General features: G+C 39.7%; 1 protein-coding gene across 4 annotated transcripts in view; it reads right to left on the bottom strand.

Moving 5' to 3' along the window:
* Positions 1 to 24,742, bottom strand: part of CHD1 (chromodomain helicase DNA binding protein 1) — a 48,605-nt gene extending 23,863 nt beyond the window's left edge. For 3 of the 4 annotated variants that reach the window (XM_042823060.1, XM_042823062.1, XM_042823063.1), the window contains exons 1-13: positions 24,672 to 24,742; positions 22,777 to 22,977; positions 12,180 to 12,384; positions 11,172 to 11,276; positions 9,860 to 9,927; positions 7,739 to 7,888; positions 7,141 to 7,409; positions 4,170 to 4,395; positions 3,313 to 3,413; positions 2,897 to 3,075; positions 1,518 to 1,645; positions 788 to 1,004; positions 131 to 220 (exon numbers count right to left, since the gene is read on the bottom strand). In XM_042823060.1, coding sequence (XP_042678994.1) covers positions 131 to 220; positions 788 to 1,004; positions 1,518 to 1,645; positions 2,897 to 3,075; positions 3,313 to 3,413; positions 4,170 to 4,395; positions 7,141 to 7,409; positions 7,739 to 7,888; positions 9,860 to 9,927; positions 11,172 to 11,276; positions 12,180 to 12,384; positions 22,777 to 22,829 — 1,791 coding nt within the window. In that variant the 5' untranslated portion in view covers positions 22,830 to 22,977; positions 24,672 to 24,742. The remainder of the gene's footprint in view (positions 1 to 130; positions 221 to 787; positions 1,005 to 1,517; positions 1,646 to 2,896; positions 3,076 to 3,312; positions 3,414 to 4,169; positions 4,396 to 7,140; positions 7,410 to 7,738; positions 7,889 to 9,859; positions 9,928 to 11,171; positions 11,277 to 12,179; positions 12,385 to 22,776; positions 22,978 to 24,671) is intronic. The other variant, XM_042823061.1, reaches the window with a different exon arrangement.
* Positions 24,743 to 27,502: the final 2,760 nt, after the last annotated feature.

The following is a 27,502-nucleotide window of genomic DNA, read 5'->3' as shown; positions in this document are numbered from 1 at the left end:
ATGTCAAAAATGCAAAATCCATCATGCCTGACTCCCATTTAATGACTAAGAACCAAAATGTATGCAAGTCTAGCAGAAGTTCTACACCAGACAAACGATTCCATCTCCCTAAAGAAGTACATGTGATTACCTTATCCTTCAGTAGAATTTCATATGTCGTCAGAAGTATGTTAAACTTTAAACGTTTAGTCTGTGGATGCATCCATTCATGAGTCCTTATCTACAAGAACAAAATGAACAGTAAGCTAGCGGAAAAAGGTTTGGTTGATTGAAATGAATTTTAGCACTACAGCAATAGAAATGCATACAATTTCATCACAAAATAGAAGCATAACACAAAACATACATAAGACTGAACTTCCAGGCTAAGCCCTTCAAAATAATTGCTGAGCATAGTCTCTTGAATAAATAGAAACAAATTCCTACAAAATGTTTTTTACTTTAATAAATAAGATCATCAATATTCAGAAGACAAATTATGAAAACAAACCAAGAATCCTGAGAAAATATATTATGATTATGGCTGGCCTGCATAAATACTGTTTTCAAATATAAGACTGTATTTTAAATATTTTATTAGTAAGCATGTAGGAAATCTTTCATGTGAACTTACAATGCATGGATGTATTGTATACAATTTGAGCTTGAAATGTGCACCTTAAACCCGTTGTTTTAGAAAGCATTTGCCCACTCTTAAATAAAATACTGCAAATTAGCAGAGGATAGGAATATAAAATGAATCAGATTTGCCAGTTAGACTTTCTAATGATGAAGGGGGGATACTCACCATATTTCTACTAGTTATATCTCCTAAGTAAACTACAGCATTCATCTGAGGAGCCCAAGTTTGAATCTCTCTTTGCCAAGATGTCAAGGTAGAAAGTGGCACTACCAGTAGAAAAGGCCCATACAGTTGATGTTCATGAAACAGGTAGTTCAGAAAAGAAATTGTTTGTATTGTTTTACCCAGACCCATTTCATCTGCAAGAATACAACTATTCCCTCTGAAAAACAAACAAAACAAAACAACAAGAAAAAAAAACAGGGAGGGAGGTGAAGAGGAATGGAGAGAGGGGAATGAACACAAAGAAATAAATTACTATCTTTTGAGCACCATTTCTCAAAAAAGATTTCACAATTCTACATCCTGAAGTTTATTTATATACTGTTTCCTCAAACTAAGTTACCAATGTTAACAAAAAGCTTCCAAGTACTCTAAGAGGTAACATCGTTATTTCTGAAGATCTCGTTTAGGTTTTTTTGCCTTTGTAGCTTTAGGTAATTTCGCTTGATTGCTTTTTAGAAATACAAACAACTCCCACACGGAGAGTACAAGCAAAACAGCAACAGAGCTTAACTGTTCTTTGACATAGCATGTAATACAAGCTTTAGACTTACTTAAAGCAAAAACAGTCATCTCAGGTTCTACTTTCAGCTGCAGGGAGATGAAGAAGATGTAGAAAAAACAATTTTAAACTTTTACAAATGATTAAAATTTACCAACAGACTATACTTACTTGCACCATGAATGAGCGAGCCAATTCAATCCATTTAACTGATAATCTCTTAACTCCAAACTTTCATGTCCTCCAATGTAAGATGGTTGCTTCTTCAGTGCAACAAATCTTGGTCTCTGTTTTAGAACCTGACAAAGCAAACTGAGCATCAGTTTTAACATTGATTGAAGTTACCAAAAAGGGTTTCTGCAGAAAATGTAGCAGAAGGCATCTCTTGGATCACCACATCTGGTATGAATCCGTTACTGAAAACTATGCCATGTAAAAACAATGATCAATTTTCAAGTTTAAATTAAACTGATTGCTGATTTAGATTTCACACTGGAATGACATTAACTCACTCACAAAGTTCACATTCTTTTCAGACAAGCCAAAATACTAAGAAAGTATACTGTAACTGAATGCCAGTAAAAAAGTAGGGGGCTAGTATCTCAAAAAGCTACCCTGAACAGTGATACCTAGCCTATATATCACTATACAGCTACAACTATTACAATTCTGAACGAGCTTCAAAACTGTTTTATAATACATATTTCTCAATGCATGAGACTTTCACATTTTTTTTACTTTCACAGCTAATGTGGTGGTTCAGCTTGAGTGTGTCTGGCAGCTAAACTGCCATCCAGCTGTTTGCAAGCCACTCTACCAATACAGCAGAGAAAACTGAAGCATCACAGGTGAGCCAAACCTGCAGATGAAGATAGATGTACTTTACTATGGTGAGGGAAAGAAGAAAGAAAATATAAAACAACAAGAACTAAAAAAGAATCATTTGACAGAAAGCAATCACAGACAGCCTCTAATCAGCAGATCTGTAAGTCTCCAAACAGTGGCCACAGTGTAACCCCCTAATTTTTTCCCTCAGATTTAATGCTGAGCATGGTATTACAAGGCATGGAGAATCTCTTTGAGCTTTGTCAGTTTGAGCACTGATTCATCCTCACCATGTTCTCTTTCAAACTGTTGTCTACCTGTAGCCTGCTTCAGGGAGAAGGAAGGGAGAAGTGAGCACAGTGAGAAACAGAGAATGCTCTGAAACCATGAGAACACTGTTCAGCAGCAGCCAAAACATTTGCCTCTTTTCAACATTAGAAAAAAACTTCTTTACCATGAGGATGGCAACAAAGCAACAGACTTCCTAGAAGGGTGGCTGATACCCCCTGCATGTCAGTGACATTTGGATAATGCTCTTAATAATACACTTTAACTTTTGGTTAACTTGGAGAGGTCAGGCAGTTGGACTATATGACTTCTGAAGGTCCCATCTGACTGAGCTACTCTCTTCCATTCTCTTCTATTTTCTTCTATTCTAGTCTAACAACACAACCCAGGCAGAGACAGTACATATTATTATAAATCTACTGCAATTATATACTCACCTTGCAGTCTTTAAAGGGAGTAGTCTTGGATTGATTTCTGCTAAAATACTCATCAATGCGTGCCTGAAACTTTTTGGCAATGAGAGCACCATCTTCCCAGCTGCATTCTGAATAAGGTAAACCCTGCCATTTGCAATAGTAGTCTGGATAGCCAGCTGCTGACTTTTGATTTGAATGAGCTGCAGAAAAGCATTAGAAATATTAAGTGAATATTTATTTCTGTATTTTAAGACAACATTGAATTTGGATGATAAGACAGCATATATAAGCACCATGTAACAGAGTATGACAACTTCTCTTTTGTTGAAATTTTGTTTTAGATTAGAAAAGAAGTTGGTAATATTCTAAATTTTTAACTGCAAATATAAGCAATGCGCTAACAATATTCTCAACAGTGCTTTAGATTTATAACATACCAATTATTCTTTCCACTATTTGATATTGTTTATGCAGATCATCTGTAAGCTCCTGCTGGCAGTTATAATACTCCACATCTTCTGGAGAAGCATTTTTCAGCCTGAAATGGGAATTTATTTACAACATTTACTACAATGAGTAGTTTTAAAATTAGGAAAATCAAGCAACTCTGAGTGGAAGCATCACAGAAACACTACTTAGAAAGCTTATTTTAAAAGGGATACAATTCTGACATTCCTACTCCAAAAACATTGCATCTGGGCTTGCTGTGTCATTATTAGAGACTAAAAATTATGATAAAAATACAGAATTACTATCAGATACATCTGGTGTTAATAATGAAGATAATAAGTAGCATACTTTATAGGGTATTTTCATGGAACATTATGGAAAGTGGCCTATTTCATAAGAATTCATCTCACTCAAAAATGCTGAAAATGTCACCAGCATTCACTAATATATCAAACATACTAATAAAACCAAAGACCAGGAAGACTACATTTCAGTTCTAGGTTCTCAAGTCAATAAATAATAATAAAATATTAAACAATAAAACTAAATTCATATAAATATAATAATAAATGGCTAAGGCATCAATAAAACATTAGTCTCTCTAACAAAATTACTACAGAACTCTGATTTTATTTATTTATAACAAATGCTAAAATCAGGTTCAGATTAGCTCACATTAAGGAGGCTTCAGCTTTCAAAGTTCTAGCCTTCCTGTTGTACAAACAATTGAAGCCTCATACAAAGAGATTAACAGATCTCAGAAACAAATTTGTTACAAAACAATTGTTATGAAATACCAACACTGTTACAAAACAAGTGAAAAAGTTCTCCTAGAAATATTCACCATCGCTTTGTCTCCTGATCCTTTTTCTTGTAGTTGTCCAGTTTCTTCATTCCTTTAACGTTTTGTTGCTTCAGTGTTTCTTCAGTTTCCCAAGTGTTATGGATGTGTGACCAGCCTTTCCATTTAATAAGATACTGTATGTCTCCTGGCTCCTTTGACTTTTCAAACCCAGCATTTGGGTCACCATCTGCCTCAACGGCATAGATGGTGGTTGAGGCACCAGTGGCTGCGGAAGAAACCGTAACGTAACTATTAAGTGGGTACTGCTATAAATTAACCAGTAAGAAATAACCTGCAGACAGCATCTAGTGGTATCTTTATATGAGCACAAAAAATCATGAATATACACAGCTCTCATGTTACATTTGAACAATTACAATAGGTGTGTTAACCCATTCAAAGTAGTCAAAAGCGGATCAATAAAGAAATTAAAACTTCTGTATCTAACCTGTAATATCTAATCTTTTCTCAAGAGAATTTTCTTTGAATTCCTGCTTCTGATTGAAAAGGAACGCACTACTAACACTGCTTGATGTCTTCTCTGTCGCATTATTCTTATCTCTGAACACATAAAAGACATTTGGTATTATGTTTGAAACATAAATAACTTAGGGCTGCTATAAATCAATTTCTTTCTCAACACGCTCCACTACATCTTCTGGTTTTAGAATTTTATCTGGGAAAAATATTACACAGCTAAAGCATCCTAGCAGTAAGGAGCAGGCTCATTTCTGTGAGGACAGTCAAGTAAGGACATGAGCCCAGTGAGCTGCAGTGGCCAGATGAAACAAAGGAAGGTCATGCCTAACTAATCTTGTGGCCTTCTATGATGGAGTGACGGCATTGGTGGACGAAGGGAAGGCGACCGATGCCATTTACCTGGACCTGAGCAAGGCCTTTGACATGGTCCCCCACCACATCCTCATCTCCAAATTGGAGGGAAGTGGATTTGATGGGTGGACGACCCGATGGATAAGCAATTGGTTGAAAGGCCGCAGACAGAGGGTGGTGGTCAGTGGCTCTATGTCCAGGCGGAGGCCGGTAACAAGTGGTGTCCCCCAAGGGTCTGTCTTGGGACCGGTGCTCTTTAACATCTTTATTAATGACATCGATGAGGGAATTGAATGCACCCTCAGCAAGTTGGCTGACGACACCAAGCTGAGTGGTGCAGTTGATACGGTGGAAGGAAGGGATGCCATTCAGAGGGACCTCGACAGGCTGGAGGGCTGGGCTCGGGTGAACCTGATGAGGTTCAACACGGCAAAGTGCAAGGTTTTGCATTTGGGCCGGAAGAACCCCAGGCACCCGTACAGGCTGGGAGGAGTGGTCCTTGAGAGCAGCTCGGCAGAGAAGGACCTGGGGGTCCTGATGGACGAGAGACTGAACATGAGCCAGCAGTGCGCTCTGGCAGCTCGAAAGGCAAATGGGATCCTGGGCTCCATCAGGAGAGGGGTGGTCAGCAGGGACAGGGAGGTGATTGTCCCTCTCTACTCGGCTCTTGTGAGGCCCCATCTGGAGTACTGTGTCCAGGTGTGGAGCCCTCAGTACAAGAAAGACATAGAGATTTTGGAAAGGGTCCAGAGGAGGGCGACTAAGATGATCAGGGGGCTGGAGCACCTCCCCTATGAGGACAGGCTGAGGGAGTTGGGCTTGTTCAGCCTGGAGAAGAGAAGGCTGTGGGATGACCTCATTGCAGCCTATCAATACCTGAAGGGAACCTACACCCACGAGGGGAGTAAACTCTTCAAAAGGGCTGACAATAGCAGGACTAGGGGAAATGGATCCAAGTTGAAGGAGGGAAGATTTAGGTTGGATGTTAGGGGAAAGTTCTATACAAGGAGAGTGGTTAGGCCCTGGAACGGGCTGCCCAGGGAGGTTGTGGATGCCCCGTCCTTGGACGTGTTCAAGGCCAGGTTGGACTGGGTCCTGGGCAACCTGATCTGAATGTGTGTGTTTGGTGGCCCTGCTAGGCAGGGGGGTTGGAACTACATGATCCTTGAGGTCCCTTCCAACCCGGGTGATTCTGTGATTCTGTGATTCTGTGAGAGTGCCAACAGCAAAATAAAGCACAAGCAGCAACAGCATCTGGGCAGACTATAAGAAGCTTAGTCCAGAAGACTTTGAGCACAGCAGGGACATTATGCACTCCTGCACGGGGCAAGACATGACAGAATTTAGGACAGCATCTGAAAAAAAAGCTGAAAGGAAAGAATGCAAGCTTGGAGATAGACTGTGTACACATTTACACAATATTTATATATATGTGTATATACATACACCTGCATGAGTTAGAACTCATAATTTGCAGACTCAAACTTATAAAGCAGAACTGCTGGACAACGCATAGTAGCACTGCTGGAAATATGAATGAAGGTCTACCACCCTTCAAAATGATACTTCCAGTGATTCACACAATAGAGAATCACTGATATTTTATACGCATTTTGTTGCCATGCCACACATTGCATATATTGAGATAATTTCTATAGCAATAACTGAAATCACAGTCTCAGTAGTTCAGCATTATCAGCACAATCTTTCAGAGCTCAGGTTACTGGTCAGCGGTTAAATCTATCCGCAATGTTTTCTGTTCTTCACTGCATACAATATATACCAATGAAGTACGGCTGAACTGTATAAATAGTTATTTAATAATATGGTATGCATTTAAGCAATATGAACCACTATTTTTGTGCTTTCTATGTAGATATACAAATTCCCCAATATTTTACTTTGAAATGCTTAGAAAGGGACCTAGAAAGGAACATCCTTATGAATATATAGTTATATATATTTATAATTATATATATATATAATTATATATTATGAATATATAATTCATAATATATGAATATAACAAAACAATTCTGATATTTTAGAATTATTACTGTTTACAGACACTACAGATCTACAACTAGGAAGGCTGAAGTTGTACTTTCATATGTTCCTTAGGTACACTGTTAAACATTACCTCCTTTTCGGCCAATTCGACTGTCCATAAACTTCTCTATAGTTTCAAATTCATCTTCCTCAGTCTGTGGGACATCTTCTCCACAAACTTCCAGCAAATCATCAGAATCTGTCTTGGTTTCTTCAGCTTCTTTGTAACTAACGTTCACTGTTGCCTGGCGACGAGATCCTCTCTTATCATAATCTTCATCATCATCCTCTTCCTCCTCTGATGAATCAAGTTGCCTCTTCTTCTGTCCTGTGCTCTTTTTCCCACTTTTTGGCTTAATTCTTGAAGACAAGAAGATGCATACAACCATGACGTATCAAGATGGACAACACAACTCTTACACGTTGTTTTCTAAACACATGTAGCTCGATTGCCCAGTTACTTTCAATTACAGCAAAGAAAAAGAGGCATTCAGTACAAAGTAGTAGTATCATTACTATCTCTCCTAGCTTCAAAAAATTACTTAATTTTAAAATTAATATTTATCTTTTCATTTGCCTATATTTATATTTTCATTTGCCTTTTTCATTTTGCCTATATAGTAGCAGTACAATACTAAACTGCTTTTTAGAAATAGAACCAGAGTATTGAAACACAAGGTATATCTTACCTGCTTGGAGGTTTACGGCTTTTGACTTTGTTTTTTGGCTCATAGTCAGATTCACTTTCTTCACAGCTGCTTTTATCCCCATCTTCCTCCGATTCAGAATCAGATCCAGTTCCTGATACTGACCCTGACCCTGACATTTGCCAGTCTTCACTGCAGAATTGAAATACAAATACAAAAAAAAACCCCTTACATTATTTCTTTTTTAAATCAGGTATTTCTCCAAAGGTGTCTATTGTAATTTAAGTATTCTTTACATGAATAAAAATGTTTTTTTAACAGCTATTATAGTTGACAGACAGTAGTCATCACTGAGTAAAAATTGTTGCCACTAGCAATAAATAAAAATGCTCAATGACTTCACAGGGAGTTAAAATAAGTTTCCTATTTTAAAGAAATAGAGGTTACATCTGAAACAGAACAAAAATCTACATTTCTACATAAATTTTGTTTTGAAGAAATGAGTTATGACTCATGGTAAGAAACTGAAGTATTTAACAAGACTAGCTAGAAATATACACGTTTATCTGAACTCACATCACTCAAACCATAAAATCTCAGGAGGGTCCTACATTTTCTAACACTTATGTTCTCTGTGGCTCATGTAAAGAATCAGCAACTTTGTCACTGGGATCAAAAAACAATGCAAAACAGATTAGAGAAACACCCTGAAAGACTTGAACTGCAGCAGCTGTGAGAGGCACTGGCTCCCAAAAGATCCTGCTCCCCACTCCATAAATCAGAGCATCACAACCAGGCAGCATACGTACTACAAGTTAGTAAACCAAGCACAGTCTCCTTGCTCCTGCTTAGCTGTGCACAAAGCTTGCTCAGCTTTGTAACAGAAAGGATGCACCAGCTGATGAATAGTATCGTGCCCCAAACTCTGACTGTATAAAGGCAAATATAATCTTAGCTCCATGAAAAAGAAAAAAAAATCTAATACGCATTGTTGAAAGGTTACTGAATCTTAGAATTAACATCCAAAACAAGATTTAAATTTCCTGAACCAAAGTTTTAGAGAAGTATTAATGCTCATCAAAGTTGGTATAGTACAAAAAATCTGTTAAATTTCCAATCATGAAGCCTAAGAATTGGTGCTCTGACTTTCTCTCTCCTACTCAAATACACGCTGGATCCTGGAAGAAATGACATTCTCATAATTCTAGTGACCCAAGACATGTATGTGCATGTGTAGGTGGTATGTAGCCAATAGTAAAAAATCATGTCTCATTAGAAGATTTCTGCAGGCAGTAAATTTAACATCAATCAATTAAATCCATGACCTACCTGTATTTATGTGGAATTATGTGAACTACAAATACCAAGAACCATCCTCTAAGACTTGCTCACATACCAACTTACATATGAAGAAATCTTTGATCTTTTCATCAAATAGTAACCAAACATATTTGTTCAGATGAATTATAGAACAAAAGCCAAGAACTGACCATATTACTACTGTGTCCTAGACATGTTTTTCTTGTAACAGAGGATGGTACTAGGTGCAACCAAATTTTTAAGTAAGAGAAGACCATGAATAATAATTCATCAGTAGAAAAGTTTGCAAAGTTAGGCTTTTCTTGCCATTTTTTTTCAACAACCATTTTTTTAAGATGATACCAGCAAAGTGGAGAACTACAATGACTTCTTAACTGGAACAAGAGGAATAACAGGACAATTCAATTTCTATGCAGCTTTCATGAAGCACACAGGTCACTATGCCCACTCATTTCTCACTGCCACAATGACATGGCATAAACATAAACGCTCAAAACTTTTTGATCTACCACTAAAAAGCAGCTTGATCTCAATGAAACTTACTTTTCTAGTCAGTATAGCTAATTACTACCAGAACTATAATCAATGTTATACATTTTAAAGGCAAAAAAAAAAAAAAGAAAAAATTGGCAGTAACTAGGAGATTCCAACTGTAATTTCATTAAAAAATTTACTTAACCAATTTCCAATTTCTACAGTAAGTTTTAGGGATGTCAGTCAAAATGGGTAAGAATAACATGAATTAAAAGGAGGACTTAAGCATTTCACTGTAGAGAAACAAGGCATGAGCTATACGCTGCCATAAGAAACAATAGCATGATATTGCTTATAAAAATATCTTACTCTTTATGCTTTTTCTTCTTGGTTTCACTGGATGAATCATCGGCAGAATCTTCACTACTGGATGAGTCCTGCAGATGAAGCAAAAATACATGATTCATTATCAGAAAAGAATGGAATATTTCTAGTTTTCAGCTCCCATATTCAAACTGTCATCATATTACTCATGTTACACTCTCCCAATCCCCCATCGTGTAGTCATTAATATAAAATAAGGACTGATACGGGTTTTTCATTTATCATCTATGAATACATTGTGGCAGGACAACTCCAGAGAACACCACAAAAAAAAAAACAAACCAAACAACACCAACAAAAAAAACCTGTCTCGAAAAGTAACTGCTGTGCTTACACAGAACGGCTTAAGATGTTTTGAGTTAATTAGAATGATGGTTCTATCACAATCCTAATAAAATCTCCTGTCCAAGGAAAGCTCTCCCATATTTCATATTCTTTAATGTTTAAATAACAACTTTGAAAAAAAGCATGTTTGATCTTATTTCTGCTCCCAGAAAAATTAAAAAGAACCCTTTTAAAACTAGATTTTCCAAAAAGCCATCTAATAGGGATTAAGTTCAGATCATCTATATCCAGAAAAACAGCCTTAGAAAGAAATACTAAACAAAAGGTGTAAATTAATGCTTTACTGATGTGCGATTGAGTTTTAATTACGAGTTTCTGTACCAGTCAAAAATAAATCCAGCCATTAAGTGTGACTACAGCGAATAATTTTTGCAATAAAAGAGGAAAATTTGCTTTATAGGTACCATTTCACAGCCATTAATGTCTTTATAAGATATTCCTACTACACAAAGTTTAACTAACCAATGATCTATGTTTTTAAATAGCTAGAATTCAGGCATGGTTCTTAAAATGCAAGAATTATTTTGTAGTAATGGTAAGAAAAACAAAGACTTGAAAAATGTATCCTACGGTGTTTTTGAAAACTGCAGTACCTACATCAACACAGGAGGAATAGCTGACCAATCTTCAATATTTTTAACTGTCTTTGAAGAAACTCAAGAGACAAAAATACAATGTAAATACTATGTGGCTTGAAAATTTTGCCCATACGTCACAGAATATCTACCTGAATACACCCATAAACTAGGCTGCTAAAATTTTTGCACACCTTGCCGAAAAATCAAAAGATACTTTTCCCATTCCTTATAAAAAATGTCATGTCTTGAACATTACTTTTATAGACAAGCTGTAACAGACAGAGAACATAGCTTGGCTCTAAAAAAATTTATCATAGCATGTGGCACAAGAAAGGCAAATTTACACTGTAGAGAACTAAATGTGTATTATTCACCTCTTCCGAACCACTGTCTGATGATGCTGCCTTTTGTTGTTGCTGTTGCTTCTTGAGCACTGCTGATCTCTGTACAGCAAGTATACTTGGACTGGACTTCCAAAACTGAATTGGAATTAAGATCTAAGTGTGAGTTAAACTGAAACATGTCTTAAACAAACAACATCACTACTAAGTCCAAATTCAATTCAATTCTGTCAATAATAAAAAAAATCATTTCAAATTACTACATGTGCTAGTAATATCAGGTAGTGTTCTAAAACAGTAAGATTTCCTCAGAACAGACTATTACGTAAGAATTGTTAGGATAGTTTTTCCAGAAGTTTCGCAATAGTTTTGTAGGCACTGTTGCTATAATCTAGATTTTTAAACTGATCTAGATAAACCACTTCAGGCCACATACCTGATAATGCTTTTGCTTCATACAGGAATAGTGAAGCACATGAACAAAAACATAAATACGATCCATAATTGTCTTCAAACTGTACAACAACTAATATATTACTGACTTTCATACGTGTACAATCTATCACCCAAGTAAGTCCATATAATGGAGAAGACTGCAGGTAATTTTGGCCCACTGAATTTTAGGAAATTTATAAATACTACTTCTTCCCAAACCTAGCAAATTGGTTATGCAAAAAGCCACTTGTATATAATCTGGAAAGTTTTATAGGATCTTTTACTGATACAGTGGAATTAAGTATTACAGAAACATTATTAAAACAAAAAAGGAATTCAGAAATAGTAACTTTTATCTGATTTTGTCTTCCTTAAGTAGAAGTTTCTGTATAAAAAAATTTAAGGAAGCATCTAACTCAAAATACTTACAAAAATGAAAATTTAAGAGCATTAGTTCAAGTATTTATTCATGGTAAAATTAGACAAATGGTTAAAATCTATACACTTTAAAATATTATGTTTTGTAATGGCAATCTTCTTGAAGCAAACAGGACAGAGTGATATTTTTTCCCTCCACCAAGGACTCATTTGTATATTTTGTTTTACCTCAGTTCCATCAGCTTTCAGAGGTTTAGCTTGAACTTGTTTCTTCTCTCTAGATGTGTCAGACTCCGATTCGGATTGACTGCCTGACTCTGAACCAGATTCAGAGTCACTGCTACCTGACTGGCTGCTACTTCCATCGCTACTGCTTCCGGAGCTTGAACCAGATCCAGAACCCGAAGCTGACCCAGAATCATCATCTGATCTGCTGCAATTAGAAATTAGCGGGATATTTCACAATGGCTCAAGTACTGAAAAACAATTCATCTTGGCATCACTATGAATGAACTGTTAAATTAGCAGTTACATATGCAGAACACTAGCGTATGCAGTTTATCATAAAAGTTGAGATGAAAAAAAGGTTAAAATGAATAAGATATGAGATTTCATTTATCAAACATGTTTTCTGTGGACTAAAAAAAGCAACAAGAACATTCAAATGAATTTCAAGGAGAAATTAAGATGATACAAATGTTTATTACCCAAGCACTTATCACCCCCATTCCCCCTTCCCACAAAAGAAAATCCAAACAGTTCAGATCTATCAAATCTTCAGATTTATCTTCTTATATATATACCTCTTATCAGTAAGTATAAGCTACAAAGACCAGTACAACTAAAATACAAATGACTTTTCCATTTCTACAAATCAGCATTCCCTTATCTTCCTGCCCCCTCCTTTTCTTTTTTTTAAAGACTGCGTAACTCTTTAAATAAAATGTTATATAGACCATCTTATTTTCTTAATATAATGACACATGAGATTTAGATTAGATATTAGGATAAAATTTTTCACTCAAAGGGTGGTGAGGCCCTGGCACAGTTGCTGAGAGAAGCTGTGCCCCATCCCTGGAGGTGCTCAAGGCCAGGTTTCTGGGACCCTGGGTAACTCAGCTGGTGGGGAGTAGCACTGTCCACAGCAAGGGGGTTGGGTGGGTTTTGAGATTCCTTCCAACCCAAACCATTCTGTGATTCAAAGATCAGAAAACATTACTTCTCAGCACAGCTAAGTGCCCTAAGGATGGGAGAATTAAGCCCTAACTGCAAATAAAGAAAAATAGAAGAAAAAGACAAGGGAGAAACCTTGAAACACAAGTGAATATCATACAGATGAGTGCATGATGAAAAGCCACCAAAAATGTGGCGGTCCTACATAATCATGGAGGAGGAAAAAGAAATTAAACTCCTGTGCAGAGTAAAGTGTGTTCACAGTTGTTGTGTGTACAGAAATAACAAGGTAGATTACCAAATCTAAGAAACTTCACACACACTAACACAATACGAAAGGCTTGAGCGCATATGAAGCCAGGGGCAATTAAAATTAAGTAACTATTTTAAGGTAGCATGGATGAAACTAATACTGGAAAAAGGCATCTTGGGCAGACAACTTGCCTACAGCTTCCTCATGAGAGAAGCTGAGGGCAGCGCTGAGCTCTGCTCTGTGTAACAGCAACAGGGCCCAAGGGAACGGCGTGGAGCTGTGCCAGGGGAGGGCAGCTGGGGGTCAGGAAAAGGGTCTGCAGCACAGGGCGGTGGGTGTGGAATGGGATGCACCGGGCAGTGGGCACGGCCCTGAGCTGTTGGAGCTTAGGAAGCATTTGGACACAGCTCTCAGATACACGGTTTGGGTTTTTGGATGGAGCTGTGTGGAGCCAGGAGGTGGACAAAATAATTCTTACAAGTGTGTTCCCATATGGGATATTCTGTGATTCTATTACTGTTCTTAATACCTGTATTTTATGTGCTTTATAATGTACATGATAACACATCAGAGCATGCCAATTTATTTAGAAATAAATATACATACATTGTAAGTGTTTGCTCAAAAATCTTTATTGATAACAGTGTGAAAAAAAATGTTTGGAAACCACTGCACTATGATATTAAAAACAAAACAAAACAAAACAAACAAACAAAAAAAACAGCCCCAAAACAGAGAAAGACAACATTTTCTCCCTAAACCACTTCAAGCAGGCCTTAAATATGAACATAAATCTATAATCTCTGCCACAAGATTACTTATGACCCTCTACTACATCAGCAGTATTTCAGACTACATCTCAGTACACTAGATGGTAACCCTGAGAGGAAAGACAGAATTATTTAAGAAAAGGTGCACAAGTTCAAGCACTTTCATGCATTGAAGAAGAAAAGTTACATCTATTACCTCCTCACCAGTAAGGAGGGAACTGAGGAAGAGGGAATTTAAAATTCTCTCTTTAAAAGTTCCTACTGTTGGTCTGAATTTTAACTGTTTTTCAAACCATCTGAACAATGATGCAAGCAGTAGTATGAGCTAATGCACCCTGAAGATACCTCTCAGTCCTTATCAATACATTCACCTATTGGTGAGGGTTATATAGGGTGAGTTTTGCTGACATCTCCACCGCTACCCAGCAGAGCGCCCCCTTGGTGGTGTCAGCAGCAGCAACAGATTCAGCTTTCACAAATATCCTATCAACCTAAAGGACTGAAAAAGTACTGGAACAAGCAAGCAGGTATTTCTTATTGATACCATTCTGCAACAAAATTATACATCAGTGTAAATCAATACAAAACTTACACCACGTTCAAAACAAGGGGTTTCTTTATCGGTAGTTTTCCAAGTGCCTAAATTGCTGTATGGTATAATACCTCCTGCACTTTCTCTACACAAAGCATCAATGAATTTAGAAAGCTTGTATGCCAGAGGTTTTCAAAATGTAGTTACTTGACTTCTTGAGGCTCACAGGGAAAGATATACTGAATACAGGAGTTTCATTCAGATTCTTAGTAGCTCAGACGTAATTTTCTTGATTCACTGGAATGGTTGCCCTTATAGCTGTCCTAATGGTAAAGAACAAGCACAATTGACTTGAGAGAAGTCTACATGCTTTCGAGAATCTGAAGACAACCATCTCTCACTCCAACATTTATCAGCAGAAATGATTTAATCTTTCTTGAAGTGAAAAAGGGAGATACAATCTAACATAAAAACATGTTTACTTTCTGTAAATTGTCACTGCAAGTTACCATTGCCAGCCAGTTGACAAGTGAGAAGCATTTCACACTCTTCACTCTAAAATTTGACTTTTGAATTAGATGTTCCATTGGAAAAAAAAAAAAAAAAAAAAAAGAGATAGAAACCTGAGTAAGAGCAAGGCAGTTTATTTGCACTGAAAAAAACAGAATCTACGTTCAGTTTTAATGTACAGATGTTAAAATATAAATTCAGGGAGGCAGTTCCTGCAAGGCAGTCATAGCACCCTTGTCACTTTCTTTTCCACCTTTGCGGGCTTCTTCAATTTTCCTTTCATTTCTCAAGGCATATTCAACTTGCAATTCTTTCTATCTAAAGAGCTTGAAATATTATCTGATGTAGTCAAGCTATGGTCCATATTTTTTCTAAGTTTTCCAAAAGCAAGTAATTTGCTCATTAGAGCAAGGTAACACTGCTGACCTCCACATAAATTAATCAACTAAATTGCGATTCTGCTATCAAATCTCTAGGTATAAGACACAGAGAACACTAAAACTAAAATATCTCCTCAATCAAGGACTAAGAATACTGTCATAATGACCTGCTACCTGCTGACTAATGCTGTTACATAAATAACATCATAGGAACAATTCCAATCCTCTGCTCATCAGAGTTCCCCACACCTTAAAGGAAAGAGGATGTGCTTTCTCTCTTACCCTTTTCCCTTAGAGCCTAGGGTCACTGCCTTTGATTAACATGCTTCCACTGAAAACAGTTCAGCAAAAGGTAAAAGAGAACATCATACTTAGTATGTTGCAGACAGTTGAAGTAGTATGAGAGAGAGGTCTGGACACAACATACCCACATCTTACCCCTTTTCCTCCAGCTTAGAAAAAAGTCTGACTGAAATTTGAAAACAGAGAGAAATCTCCACTATCTCGAGGTACCTAGCATAAATTAGGACATTGCTGCCTTTTTCTGGCTTTCTGAACACATTCAAGATAAAAGCTCTCTGCAGGAAAATCCAGAGCTAAAGCCTGACTTCTTTCAGCAATTTTGGAAGAAAAGTCATACATCTTACATTATATAGAAGAGGCAGTGCACAGGGCTTAAGTTAACTGTTTACCTGTGTTTGTCAATTTACAGTACTGCACCCAACATTTTTTGTCTTCCCTTTGCTTTGGTTTTGCACTGCTGACTTCTGAGCAACTCTATCCTGTAGTCTAACTATCTTTTTCTTCCTGGCTTCTTCAATGATGAAGAAGCTTCCATGACACTCAGTTCTAACAACAATTACAAAAGCCATCAAAGTTACAACAGTGTGTGTAGATGAAAAATAATATGGCTAGATAAGCTACAGAACAGAGGTTCTGCTAATGTAACATATGAAAAAAGACAACATTCATTAACTGTTGAAGAGTATGCGTGCTCTTCTAGGCACTTAACTCCATTACTCAAAACTGAATTTCTGCTTTTTTAAATCCCCTTTTTTTTTTTATAATATGCCTCATAAGTGTTCTTCTCTCCCTGCTCCAAGTAAATTAAGTATTTGAGGGGAAGTAGAAGAGGGGCAATACTAAAATGGAAACAGTATTAAGTGATAAAAAGTATTCTTAAATATGAAATCAAACATTTCATACAATGTATCTTGTTCTTCTACTAAAAACAAACAAAAAACCACCCAAAAACTAAACAAAGATAGTAATACACAAGGCTGCACAAAGCACCCCCTGGAGTATCATACAGTTATGGAAATATGGATGCAAGTGTGATGGATAACACGAAGATATTCTCTTCAGTACTGCAGAAGTGAGACTACTTCTCTAGCACTGTCTTAGTTACAGCTGGGATAGAACTATTTTTTAGAGTGTCTGGTATGACACTATGTTTTTTGTTCTAGGAGAAAAACAATGTTATAAACATACCAATGTTTATAACTGCTGCTAAACTGTGCTGTGTAGATCTACGGCCATTCTCAGCAAAGGCCTGAAGAAACTGAGAAAACAGAATTAGGACAGATGACTTAAACTGGCTAAAGGAATACTCTATACTATATGACATCATGCAGAAGCAGTTTTGAAGGGGGTTGGAGTTCATCTCTCTTTCCTACTGCACAGGGGTCTAACTGGACATTGTTCACAGGGTGATAAGCAATTGCTCATGCATGACTTGATCCTTTTCCTTTTCATTATCTCAGTAAGTAGTCTTGTTTTAACCCGTGAGTTCTGCATCTTTTCTCCCCAGCTCTCTCCTCTGTCCTACTGGGAAGGGGAGGAGAGCACAAACAACTGTGTGGTGCTTCGCCACCTGTTGGGTTAAACCACAACAACCAGGCAAACAAATCAAGGCAAAGATGGTAAAGTTAAGTGACAGTAATAACCTGCAGCAGCAGGAATGCAGTAGTATCTGCTAAAAATGAACATGCTCTCAGGGTAGGATTTCTACGCAAAGAAGTACAGTTTCATGCATATTGACAAGTTATAAATATAAATATACTGAAAGATTACTTTCCAGTATATTTAGGCAAGAAGCCTCTCTCATGCCTAATCCTTGAGTCAACGAATTATATTTGTATAGTAACAGAGTTACTACATATAGACTATGTCAAGTCTAAATTGGTATGGAAGTCTGACAGTAGTATTTTACTTTCTAAAACAAACAAACAAACAAACAAAAATACCCTACAAACTACAAAGAAATAAACCCATACTGATTCTGAGAACCCCCAATATATTTAAGAAAAACGTATCTATTAACACAGCACTTATTTCAAAACTACTTTGTAAGAAAGGCAACACAGCTTACTAAAAGTACCAGAAGATGTAACTTCTGTATTTGCTTCTACCCATTAATTTTTCAAATTCCCAGTAAGTACCTATCCAATGAAACTTGAGAATGCTTTGGGAAGATGACATCTGAATAGACAACATCATTGACAGGGAAGAGACTAAAGGCAACTATTCTGTCACAGAGTCGTTAGTTCCTTCAGGTATTCAGTTTAGCTTTACTCGCTTACTCTTTATAACTCCTTCAAGGTCCACCTGAAACAAACAGTGAGGAATGAAGTCTGCTAATTTATACAGGGCACTTGAAAGAGCAGCCGAAGGATGAAAAGCTATACAAGTTCTGGGTGTGAAAGACCTGCCTAAGCTTTTAGGCTCCTGCGTCAGATCTATGTTAATAATGGACCCAAGCGATAATTTATCACTGTTGATTTAGAGTGCATTCATCAGGTTAAGTTACTTGAAGAATCTTCTGCTTTAAAAACACCAGGAAACAGAGCATCAATTTAAGAAAATTAAAATTTCACTTAAAAAAAAAGAAAAGGTGAATTGCTACAAGGTCTTTGAAAAACAAATGTGATGACAATGGACTGTTTTTTTGTTTTGTTTTTGTTTCAAATAATTCAGACGTAGAAGGAACACAAACATTGATTATGAAGCCCATACAGGATGAGCAGAGAAACACATACAAAATAACAAATGATTAAAACTTAATATTTACATTAAAGGTGGCTTTCTGTTTGCTAATTTGTTTTAAGGAAATGCTACCTAAAATTTATTTTAGAATAAAACAAAACAAGAAAACACCTCACAGGCAGGAGATACCAGAGTACCCCAAGGGCCTACTGCTCTGCTGGGTACACAGACCATCCTTCTTCGTGCAGCTGGTTCCAGCAGCAAAACATTAATGTCCTTATCAGAAACTCCTTCAACCCATCAGCAAAAAAAGTATTACATACAACTTAATCCAAAAATCACTTCTGATGTTCTATCTGTCAATACCTGGAACATGAACTTACCTGTACCACAGTAACCAAATTCTGAAAGCTTCACTGAAGAATGCAAAAAAATCAAAAGTTTTGAAGCACTGAGAATAGTAGAGCGGAAGCAAGTACTTGCCAAGTGAAATTAGATAAAGACTGGGATGTGGAAATTTCTTCTACAAACTCTCTTGCTATCCACACACAGTTTTCTTACTATTATTTATTAAACTTACAATAAAAAGATGTTAGCAAGAGGGAATAATTCTGCAAGCATGCTTGGGGAGTTTCTATTTTAACTCTAACTTCTATTTCTTGAAAGCAAGAATCTATTGCAGTGGCTTTATCTTCTCAATCTTCCAGGGAAATTATGAATTTCTATGCCAAACTGGAAAACATAGCCTCATGCTCAGCACCTGCAACAAGGGAAATTTTCCTGCATTTCTATCAGAAAGAAGGCTACAACAGTGAAAAGGAGAACAGCCAAAAGCCATTTCTTCCACCAACTTAATTGCTTGCTTTTCACAGCTAGGGAAATTATGAATTTCTTTGTCAAACTGAAATCTGCTGATAATGTCCTTGGTCTTCATTAGATATCATTTGTGGTTCGTGCATGAAATGAATTAAACCTGCAAAAGTTGCTATCTTTGGTTAACATCAGCTCTGAAGCATATCAAGAATGGTAAAATTCTTTGTCCTAAGCAACTGCTTTCAGCTTACAGGAAGAAGTGCCCTGCATTCCATTCAGCTGCTTTCTAGATAAGTTGTGCTGAGCACATCCCTTTTTACCTATGAAGTAGGAAGGCCTTCACAAGTCCTCCATACCTTGTTCTTCAGGAAACATAGGAAGAATGAAGAGATGGGAAATCAGATTACTATTCAATTACCATCCGTGTTTCACTTCTGCAGTCCCTGTTCTACCTGGAGCTTATCTTGCTGTTCAGGTATAACTGCCCTTCCTTGCTGATTGAGCTTTCTTACTACTAGCTAACTAGTGTGCATTTACTCATAGTAAAGACTGCAGTGGGAATGCTTTCAGGAACACTGCACAAAAAACACACTGCCTGACTTTAAGGGCCAACTTCTCAGAGCACTGGTATATAAGTTTTTATGCCTCACATTCACTTGTTATCTTGGTGAATAGTATCTGCTGTATTTTACCTTGAGCTACTTAAATATGCCATAGCGACTTCAAGTGAATAAAAAGCTGGAGAGTAGACTCTACTGCAATTGTCACACAGGAATCAGAACAGCAAGCAAGAAGATTAGATGACAGTGTTTATCTTGGTCTATAACTTCCATCATGCTTGGTACTAGAACTGATTTATAGCAACTTAACTGCTTGCTCTTCGCAGCTAGTCACAGGGAGTAAAAGAAAGCTCCAATTCCTTAATGCAGCACTAACCAACATACAAAGTTCAAGGCCTGTGAGTGATCTTTTCTGCAGTAATCCCAATGCTGATGATTCTAGAGTCCTTCCACACCTACGGCAAGACATGTTTCCTTGAAACAATATCCATGAGGCCTGTGTAGTTTTGCCAATCCAGTTTTAACCCACTGTTCCCCTTACCTTTCCTAAGTAATACTGGTGGCTTCCCTACTTCAGTGTATATTTGCGATCACAGCTATTATTCCAGAATGATGGCCACGCAAGTTTACACCAGGCGTCAAAAAGGGCAAGTGGTCACTCCATACTTGTGAACTAACATAATTTAAAACATCTGTTTTAAATCAATGCTGCTGCTTGGACTTTCACTCTATTTACCTTAATCTCTTCTACCCACAGCTGAAAGTTTAATATGTTTTTCAGTCTCTTCTCAGTAGCAATTCTCAATTGATTTCTCAATTGTTTTGCTCCTCTCCTCAGCCTAGATAAGGATAATACACTATCCACAGTACTATCACCAATTATTCTTCCATTTTGTAAAATTCCATAACTCACACCTATGGGTTTAAAAGCTAAACACAGCAACATTTCCCTACATACAGTTAACTATTCGTCTACAGTTAGCTGCAGGTAGCTTAAGCAATTCCCCTGGTAGTAAAAAAAAAAACCTGTAGAATTGTGGAGATTTTTACAATCAACAGAAGAACTCTACAAGACTAAACAAAGAGCAAGGCAACTTAAGGTAGTCCTTTTGCAATTATTATTTTGATAATGGAAGCAGGCTAGAAGGAAACTTCCATCACTTAAAATTGAAAGCTCTCAGTTTTTCTTTACAAAAACAGGGAGATCTGGTAATATACAGTCAGCTGCAAACTAGGTTTTCCAATACCTTCCTGAGAAACAGGCTACAGGGTTAATGATTGTTACAAGCCTAAAAAAAAAAACAACAGCTGTTAGCATTTTACATTTTTTAAAACTTTAAGCTGCACTGAACAGCACTTTTAAGATAAAGAACAAACATTTCACAAGTAATCATCAATTTTCAAGTACCTCCTGAAACTTTTACTAAAGTTGCTGGGAAGTTTTCAAGATGTTTAGTTGTTTTAATCTCTTTTGCTGAAGTTATCATTTGCTACAGTTTTAAAATAACTTTAATACATTTAATGCATTTGGGGACAAATTTGATACAAAGTAGCTTTCCTACCTTATCTCTTGTAAGGTAACTTGTATGTGTAATAAAAAACTTGCACACGAACTCAGAGTAATCCCTGTTAATCACTCAGGACTTCTACATGAGAAAACTAGCCTTACACTGTTTTGTTTCATCTTTCTCTTCTCATCTAATTATGTTTTCATGGTTTGTTTTTTTGTGTGTGTTTGTTTTTCAAAGTAACCAAGAATATTTTGACGTTTACTAGAAAAAACTCAAAATTCATCTGCTAGCTAGAGTCCATTACCAGTATAAACATATCAGCTTAATGGCTAGCCATTTTTCCTATTTTATTTCTTCATTTGACGAAATGATTTAGATCTCCCTCCCCTACCCAAATGGATATTTCCGTTAAGTCCACGGAACTCGGCATTCTTTCTGACCTCCAATTTGTGCAGTCGGAAAGAGGTGCAAAGTCAAACTGGTAAATGAACAGCATGGTCACAACCACCTCTTAGAAGAGAAGTCTAAACTTGTTTTATATTTGCCAGATTGCTTTGACTTCTTAATTCTCCAGCATTGTTCACATTTTCACATTTATTAGTTTCCCTAATTAGTGCAGAGTAGGAGACTCCTGTTGAATTTTGCACAGTCCCAGAAAGAAAACTTTCAATTCAACCTCAATAAGTTTGCTGCCATTCTGCATGGAGGAAGGAAGGTTTAAATTGAGGTCTTACAACCAAGTGAACACTGCACTGGCTTTCAGTATTCTAGGACTGTGCTTATGTTGAAGTTTATTCATTACATTTCATTTTTCCTTGTAATTAAAAAAAGAAAAGCTGGTAAACTGCAATTCCATTTTGGAAAACAAACAGAAAGTTAATGATTTCAATGATTACACTGCTTTAACGGCTCTGTGAAAAAGGAAGTCTCATGAAGTATACCACAAGTCAAAAACTGAAATCAACAGCTCACTGCTCCCATTTCAGAGATGGCCTTGCACATCCCAGGCACTAGCTTTATTTTAACTTTACAGTTCTGTTTCAGCTTTTGACTTTTAAAACATTTCTTCAAAAGAGTAACACTGTTCTGTTGGATGCTGATGCAGTTTTATTATTGCCTAAGCTTTGTTATATAAAGGATCTGCACGATCATTACAATTCTTAGCTGAAGCAAAATGAACGTAACAAGCAGATAAGCATCTATAAGAAAGCACACCCAGTTCTCCTGTCTACAGTTTGCTCACTAATCAGAGGGTTCTGGGACACAGTGAAAACGTAAATCAATTTTAACAAAGTACAGAAGAGTACACATCCATGAATAACTGAAATGAGTGCTTACCTTGACTCTCCACTGCTGTTTCTTACACTTTCTTCATCACTGTGCCCATTCATTGTAAGTATTAAGAGGTTAAGAAGAAAGTCCACTCAGGTTACAAGGTGTATGTCAAGAATCCCCGTTCCAGTACTTCTTTGTATGCTTTCAAAGAAATGTGTTCGACTTGCTATTCTCTGTAGATGGCCAAGAGTTCTGCCCAAATACCTAAAATGATAAAGGAAAACACTGACAAAAATTGAAAATTAAATTTCCAACTAAAAATATAACAGAAACAACTTGGCCTACCATACTAACACTGAAAGTAGGCACCTATCACATTTCACACCTTCTTTTTAACTGAAAAACAGCATTCTGTGTTATCCATTCATGGTTCCCATTCTTCTCAACAGGTCTTTTTTATCTGCTGTACTTAAACAAAAACTAATAACAGAAAGGAATCAAAACATATAAAATGCAGAGAAGAAAACACCTGCGCAGTTTTTTTGGCCAACTGCAGTCAGGTCCCATTGCACTCCTTTATGCAACTTTTCATTGACACTGCTATAAAGATGACAGTTCTGCTAAACCACTAAATGCAGAACAGGAAACGTTATGGAAATGACCCTCACTAAGTATTGTAGAGTGAGAAGAATGGCTTACTGTGCATGTGCACTGCACCTCGCGGTGTAACTTTTGCCATAGTTCTGACTTTGGAACAAATTAGCTATACGCTTTGAAGGAAAACTAAATACATAGGTAAAGACTACAGACATTGATGCTCTGCCAAGATCTGCAGAAGCTAATACAGTGGAAGCAATTCCACACACATACATGCTGTTTACATACAGCTGGGGGCAGAAGCAGGAAGATGAAGACCGCCCCGTTTAAAAAAAAAAAAAAAAAAAAAAAAGTCCAAACAATCAAACTAGCCAGGTTCTGCAGACTGAATGATCCCCATTTCACATGCAGGAGCACCTTAGATTTGATCTGGAGTCTCAGATGCAGTCCACGCACCTAAACGCGAGCCTAAACTTTTGCTCTCTAGGCACAAGCAGAAACTCACTGAGAGAAAGCAGTTCCCGTACGTTTCCTGGCGTGAGAGCCTTTGGAGCTGCCGGCGGGCTGCCTGCCCTGGGGTGCTCTCCCTGGCGAACAGCGGCCCTGCCCTCAGTCCGTGTGGGAAAGGGAGGGAACGAGGCCGCTGCGGGATGGGAAATTCCCCACGCTCAGACCCCTCTTAGCTACTCGGGACAGCAAACAAAGGCGATGACGGAGGGAAAATGAGCAGAAGGAGCCCTTTAACCCGCGAAAGGCCGCGAGGCGAGGCCGGGGCTCGGCGGCCGTTGCCTGAGAAGGCCGCGTTCCGCACCGCGCCCTACGCGCGGAAGAGCGCCCGCGGGGCCCCGAGCTCCGCACCTCGGGAAGCACGGCGAGCGGCCCCGCCGCCCGCTCCAAGGCGACCCGCGCCGAGGCCCGCCGCCGCTCTCCCTCCGTCCGCCCCCAGGCGCTGCCGCGGGGGCCCGTCCGGAGCTGCCTCCCGCCCCCGGAGCCGGCGCTGGGCGGGCGGCGCGGCCTGCACAGGCGCCGCTCCCGGCCAACGCTCCCTGGCAGCGTCCGCGAGGCCGTCGCCGTCCTCCGCGCTCGCTTCCCCCGGCGCCCCCCACGGCCGGAGGAGAGCCAAGGCCGCGCTCCGCTCCCCGCCGGCTCGGCACGGGCTCCCCCCGCAGGAGCCAGCGAGAGCGGCTCGACGCCGGCCGGCCGACCCGGCCCTCGCCGTTCCCTCCCTCATTCTGCGGAAAACAGCCTCACGCCCCTCACCCAGCCCTCCCGCTCCCCCCGCACGCCCGATCCGTCTCCGGGCGCCACACAACTCCGGTCCGGCGTGTGGAAAAGAGTAACCGCGGCGGGCCGCTTCCTACCTGCGCGCGTCCGGCTCGGCCGGCCAGGCCTTCCCCGGCCCGAGCCTACGTGCGCCGTGCAGGGCGCTTCGTGCCGCAGCCCGCGGTCGGGAGCTGCTCCCGCGGCCGCGGCGGGGCCTGGGCCGCCGCTCAGTGCCGCCGGCTCCCGGCAACCCTGCGCGGAACGCTCTCCCGCCGCCCTCGGCGGCTCCGAACAATGGGCCCCGGCGTGGGCAGGGAGGGGCGCGGAGAGAAGCAGGGTGGGCGCTGCGCTGCGCCGCTCCGCTCCGCCGCCGCTTAAGTCCTGCCGACCGCCGCCATCACGCCGCTCAGCCTCCCCCTCCCGCGGTCGGATGGAAACCCCGGGCGTGATGTCAGCCCAGCGCCCTGGGACCGAGCGGGAGGAGGAGGAGGAGGAGGAGGAGGAAGGCGTGGAGGAGGAGCCACGGCCGGGCCGCGCGGAGGGCGGCGGGTCCCGCCGAGCCTCCTCCTCACGGCGCAGAGCCCCGGGCGGCGCCTCCCCCGCAGGCGGGCGGCGCGGAGGGCCGGGCCGGTTGGAGGGCGCTGGGCGCGGCCTGGCCCGGTGGGACGCCATGAATCGAGCGGGCCGCGCTGTGCCTCGTGCTAGCGCTCGGATTCCCTGTGTAAAATCGGAGTCCGTTTATCGGCGTTCCCGAGCGGTTACAAGCGGCACCGCGGCGTCCTGAGGAAGGTTTGGCTGGAAGCAGACCTTCCCCCGTCCGCTCCGCTGTTCGAAGTGATAAATAAGCGTGTTACTGTATGTCGTGTTCTTCGAAGTAAGTAAATAAATAAACGGCGGAAGTGGTGCGTCTGCAAGCGCTCCCAGGGCGGCCAAGGGACGTACGAGGGCCGCAGCCGGCCCGCAACCAAGCAGCGCGAGGAATGAGGAAGCAGCTCACCTTCCCTCTGATGCTCGCTGCCACGCGCTCGTGCTCCGTCACACCTCCGGGGTTACAGCGGCGGAGACGTTGTAGCAGTCCCGGGCATTTCTTCTGCGCCTCGCAGAGGAAGTTGGGATTAGTGTGAGAACAGGGTTCACTCAGCAAGGAGAAGGATGAGGGTTGTGAGCATTGGAACAGGCAGCCCAGAGAGGTCTTGAGGTCTCCTTTCCTGGAGATATTTGGAACTTCTGGATGCTTTCCTGGGCAACCTACTGTAGCGAACCTGCTTTAGCAGGGGGTTGGATTAGATGAACTCCAAGGGTTCCTTCCAGGCCCTACAGTTCTGTGATTATGTGAAGGGAGGGCGCTGCTGTGTGCATGAACCAGCACATGGTGGTTTTGGTAGCTGTCAGAGTAACTCAAACTCAAAGGGCTGTGTTGGCCAAGAGCCAACCTGTGAGCTGCAGCTAGTCACCTGGAGGCCTCTTAGGCTTGCGGCTTACCTTGTGGCTGCCTTTCAAGAGCAAGAAAGCCAGACGCCATGGAACTCACAGCAAGGTGGGCAACCAGTGCTGTAGCTGCGTGGCTGGGGGCTCGTGGAGCTGCCTCTCCATCTTGCCATGTGGGACTGTGAATCTTTGGCCATGTGTACTGTGCTGAGAACAGCAGAGGCTGGGTGAAGCATATCTACTAGCCCAGTTTTCAAGCAGCATAGAAAAGTACCTCAAAACCTCAGAGGTGAAAGGTAGAGAATTTTTTCCCCCCTGAAGTTAGGAGATGCAATGTGAATTGCTCAGACCAGAAAGATCTTCAAAGTGCACAGTCTCTGTCAGACTGTTGCTTATCAGTTTAAGGGACTTTCTTTTATTGTCATAGACAAAGGTGCTACAAAATCAGAGAACTGAAGTTTAAACTGAAAGTTTCACCCCTTTGCTAGGAATGCATTTACATCTTTACCACAGTATGTTGCTGTTGGACAGTTTGCTATAGGCAGTCATTTTCTTTCTAGGAGTTCACCAGTGATTTCCACATTCTAATTAACAATGTTAAACTTGCCTAGTTTGTAATGAAGATCAATCCGTAGCTTGCTTGTGTAGTTCCATAATTTAATCAGAACTTTCTGCTTCCTCTTTGTAACACACAAACCAACCTTTGTCTTCACTAACTCTGACTGAGCAATTAGACAATGCCATAACTATGGAAGGTCTTTCTCTACATCCCTAAGAAAGGTGCATTTCTTTCACCTCAGAATTTGTAATGCACCCTTAGTCAATTCCTTGCCCAGGTGGCACAATAAAGTATGCATAGCATTTCTATTTCAGCAGCGTTTCACACCATAAATAATACTGATTTCTGTTAAACATATCTAGTAGTCTGTGTCGAGGAACAAATATAAATGATGTATCTGTATTATAAGAACAGTTGGATGAAGCTTTTTGTTACAACAGAAAAGATCTCACCTGTGGGAAAAGCTGGTTTTTTTTTTTCTTTTTTTTTTTTCAACTAACATTGTGTGGTTTCTGGCATCTTAGCATTCTTCCAAGACGAGAGTGAGAATACTCACTGTATACTCACGCCTATTTTACTACCCTCTGCCTCCATTATCAAGTTGGATTTGTGCTTATAAATGAAGCATAATCAATACATGATCCAAGTTAGGTACACTGCTACAGATTTAATACAATTAACCAATGCCTCTACTTTCAGGTTACTCCCCTTTAATGTTTTTACTTGTGGCGATTGAGGTTTATCATGGAACCTTTACATTGGAATTTTTTCACCATTCTGTTTTTAACATTGAGAAGATCTTCTGGGCAAAGAAATTTTTATTTTTTAAACTTAAACTAGTGATGCCTTGAATGCTGTGTCCAGCATTTGTTCATGCGTAAGTTATACACATTAAATATCTTTCCCATTTAGCTGGGCACTCAATTACATTCTGATTTCCAT

This window comes from Centrocercus urophasianus, unplaced genomic scaffold, assembly GCF_019232065.1.
Source record: "Centrocercus urophasianus isolate 14NV4802_14NV808 unplaced genomic scaffold, USGS_Curo_1.0 seq_21, whole genome shotgun sequence".
NCBI classification, from domain to species: Eukaryota; Metazoa; Chordata; class Aves; order Galliformes; family Phasianidae; genus Centrocercus; species Centrocercus urophasianus.
The sequence above is the reverse complement of the archived record's forward strand: the minus strand, read 5'-3'. Positions and strand labels throughout refer to the sequence as shown.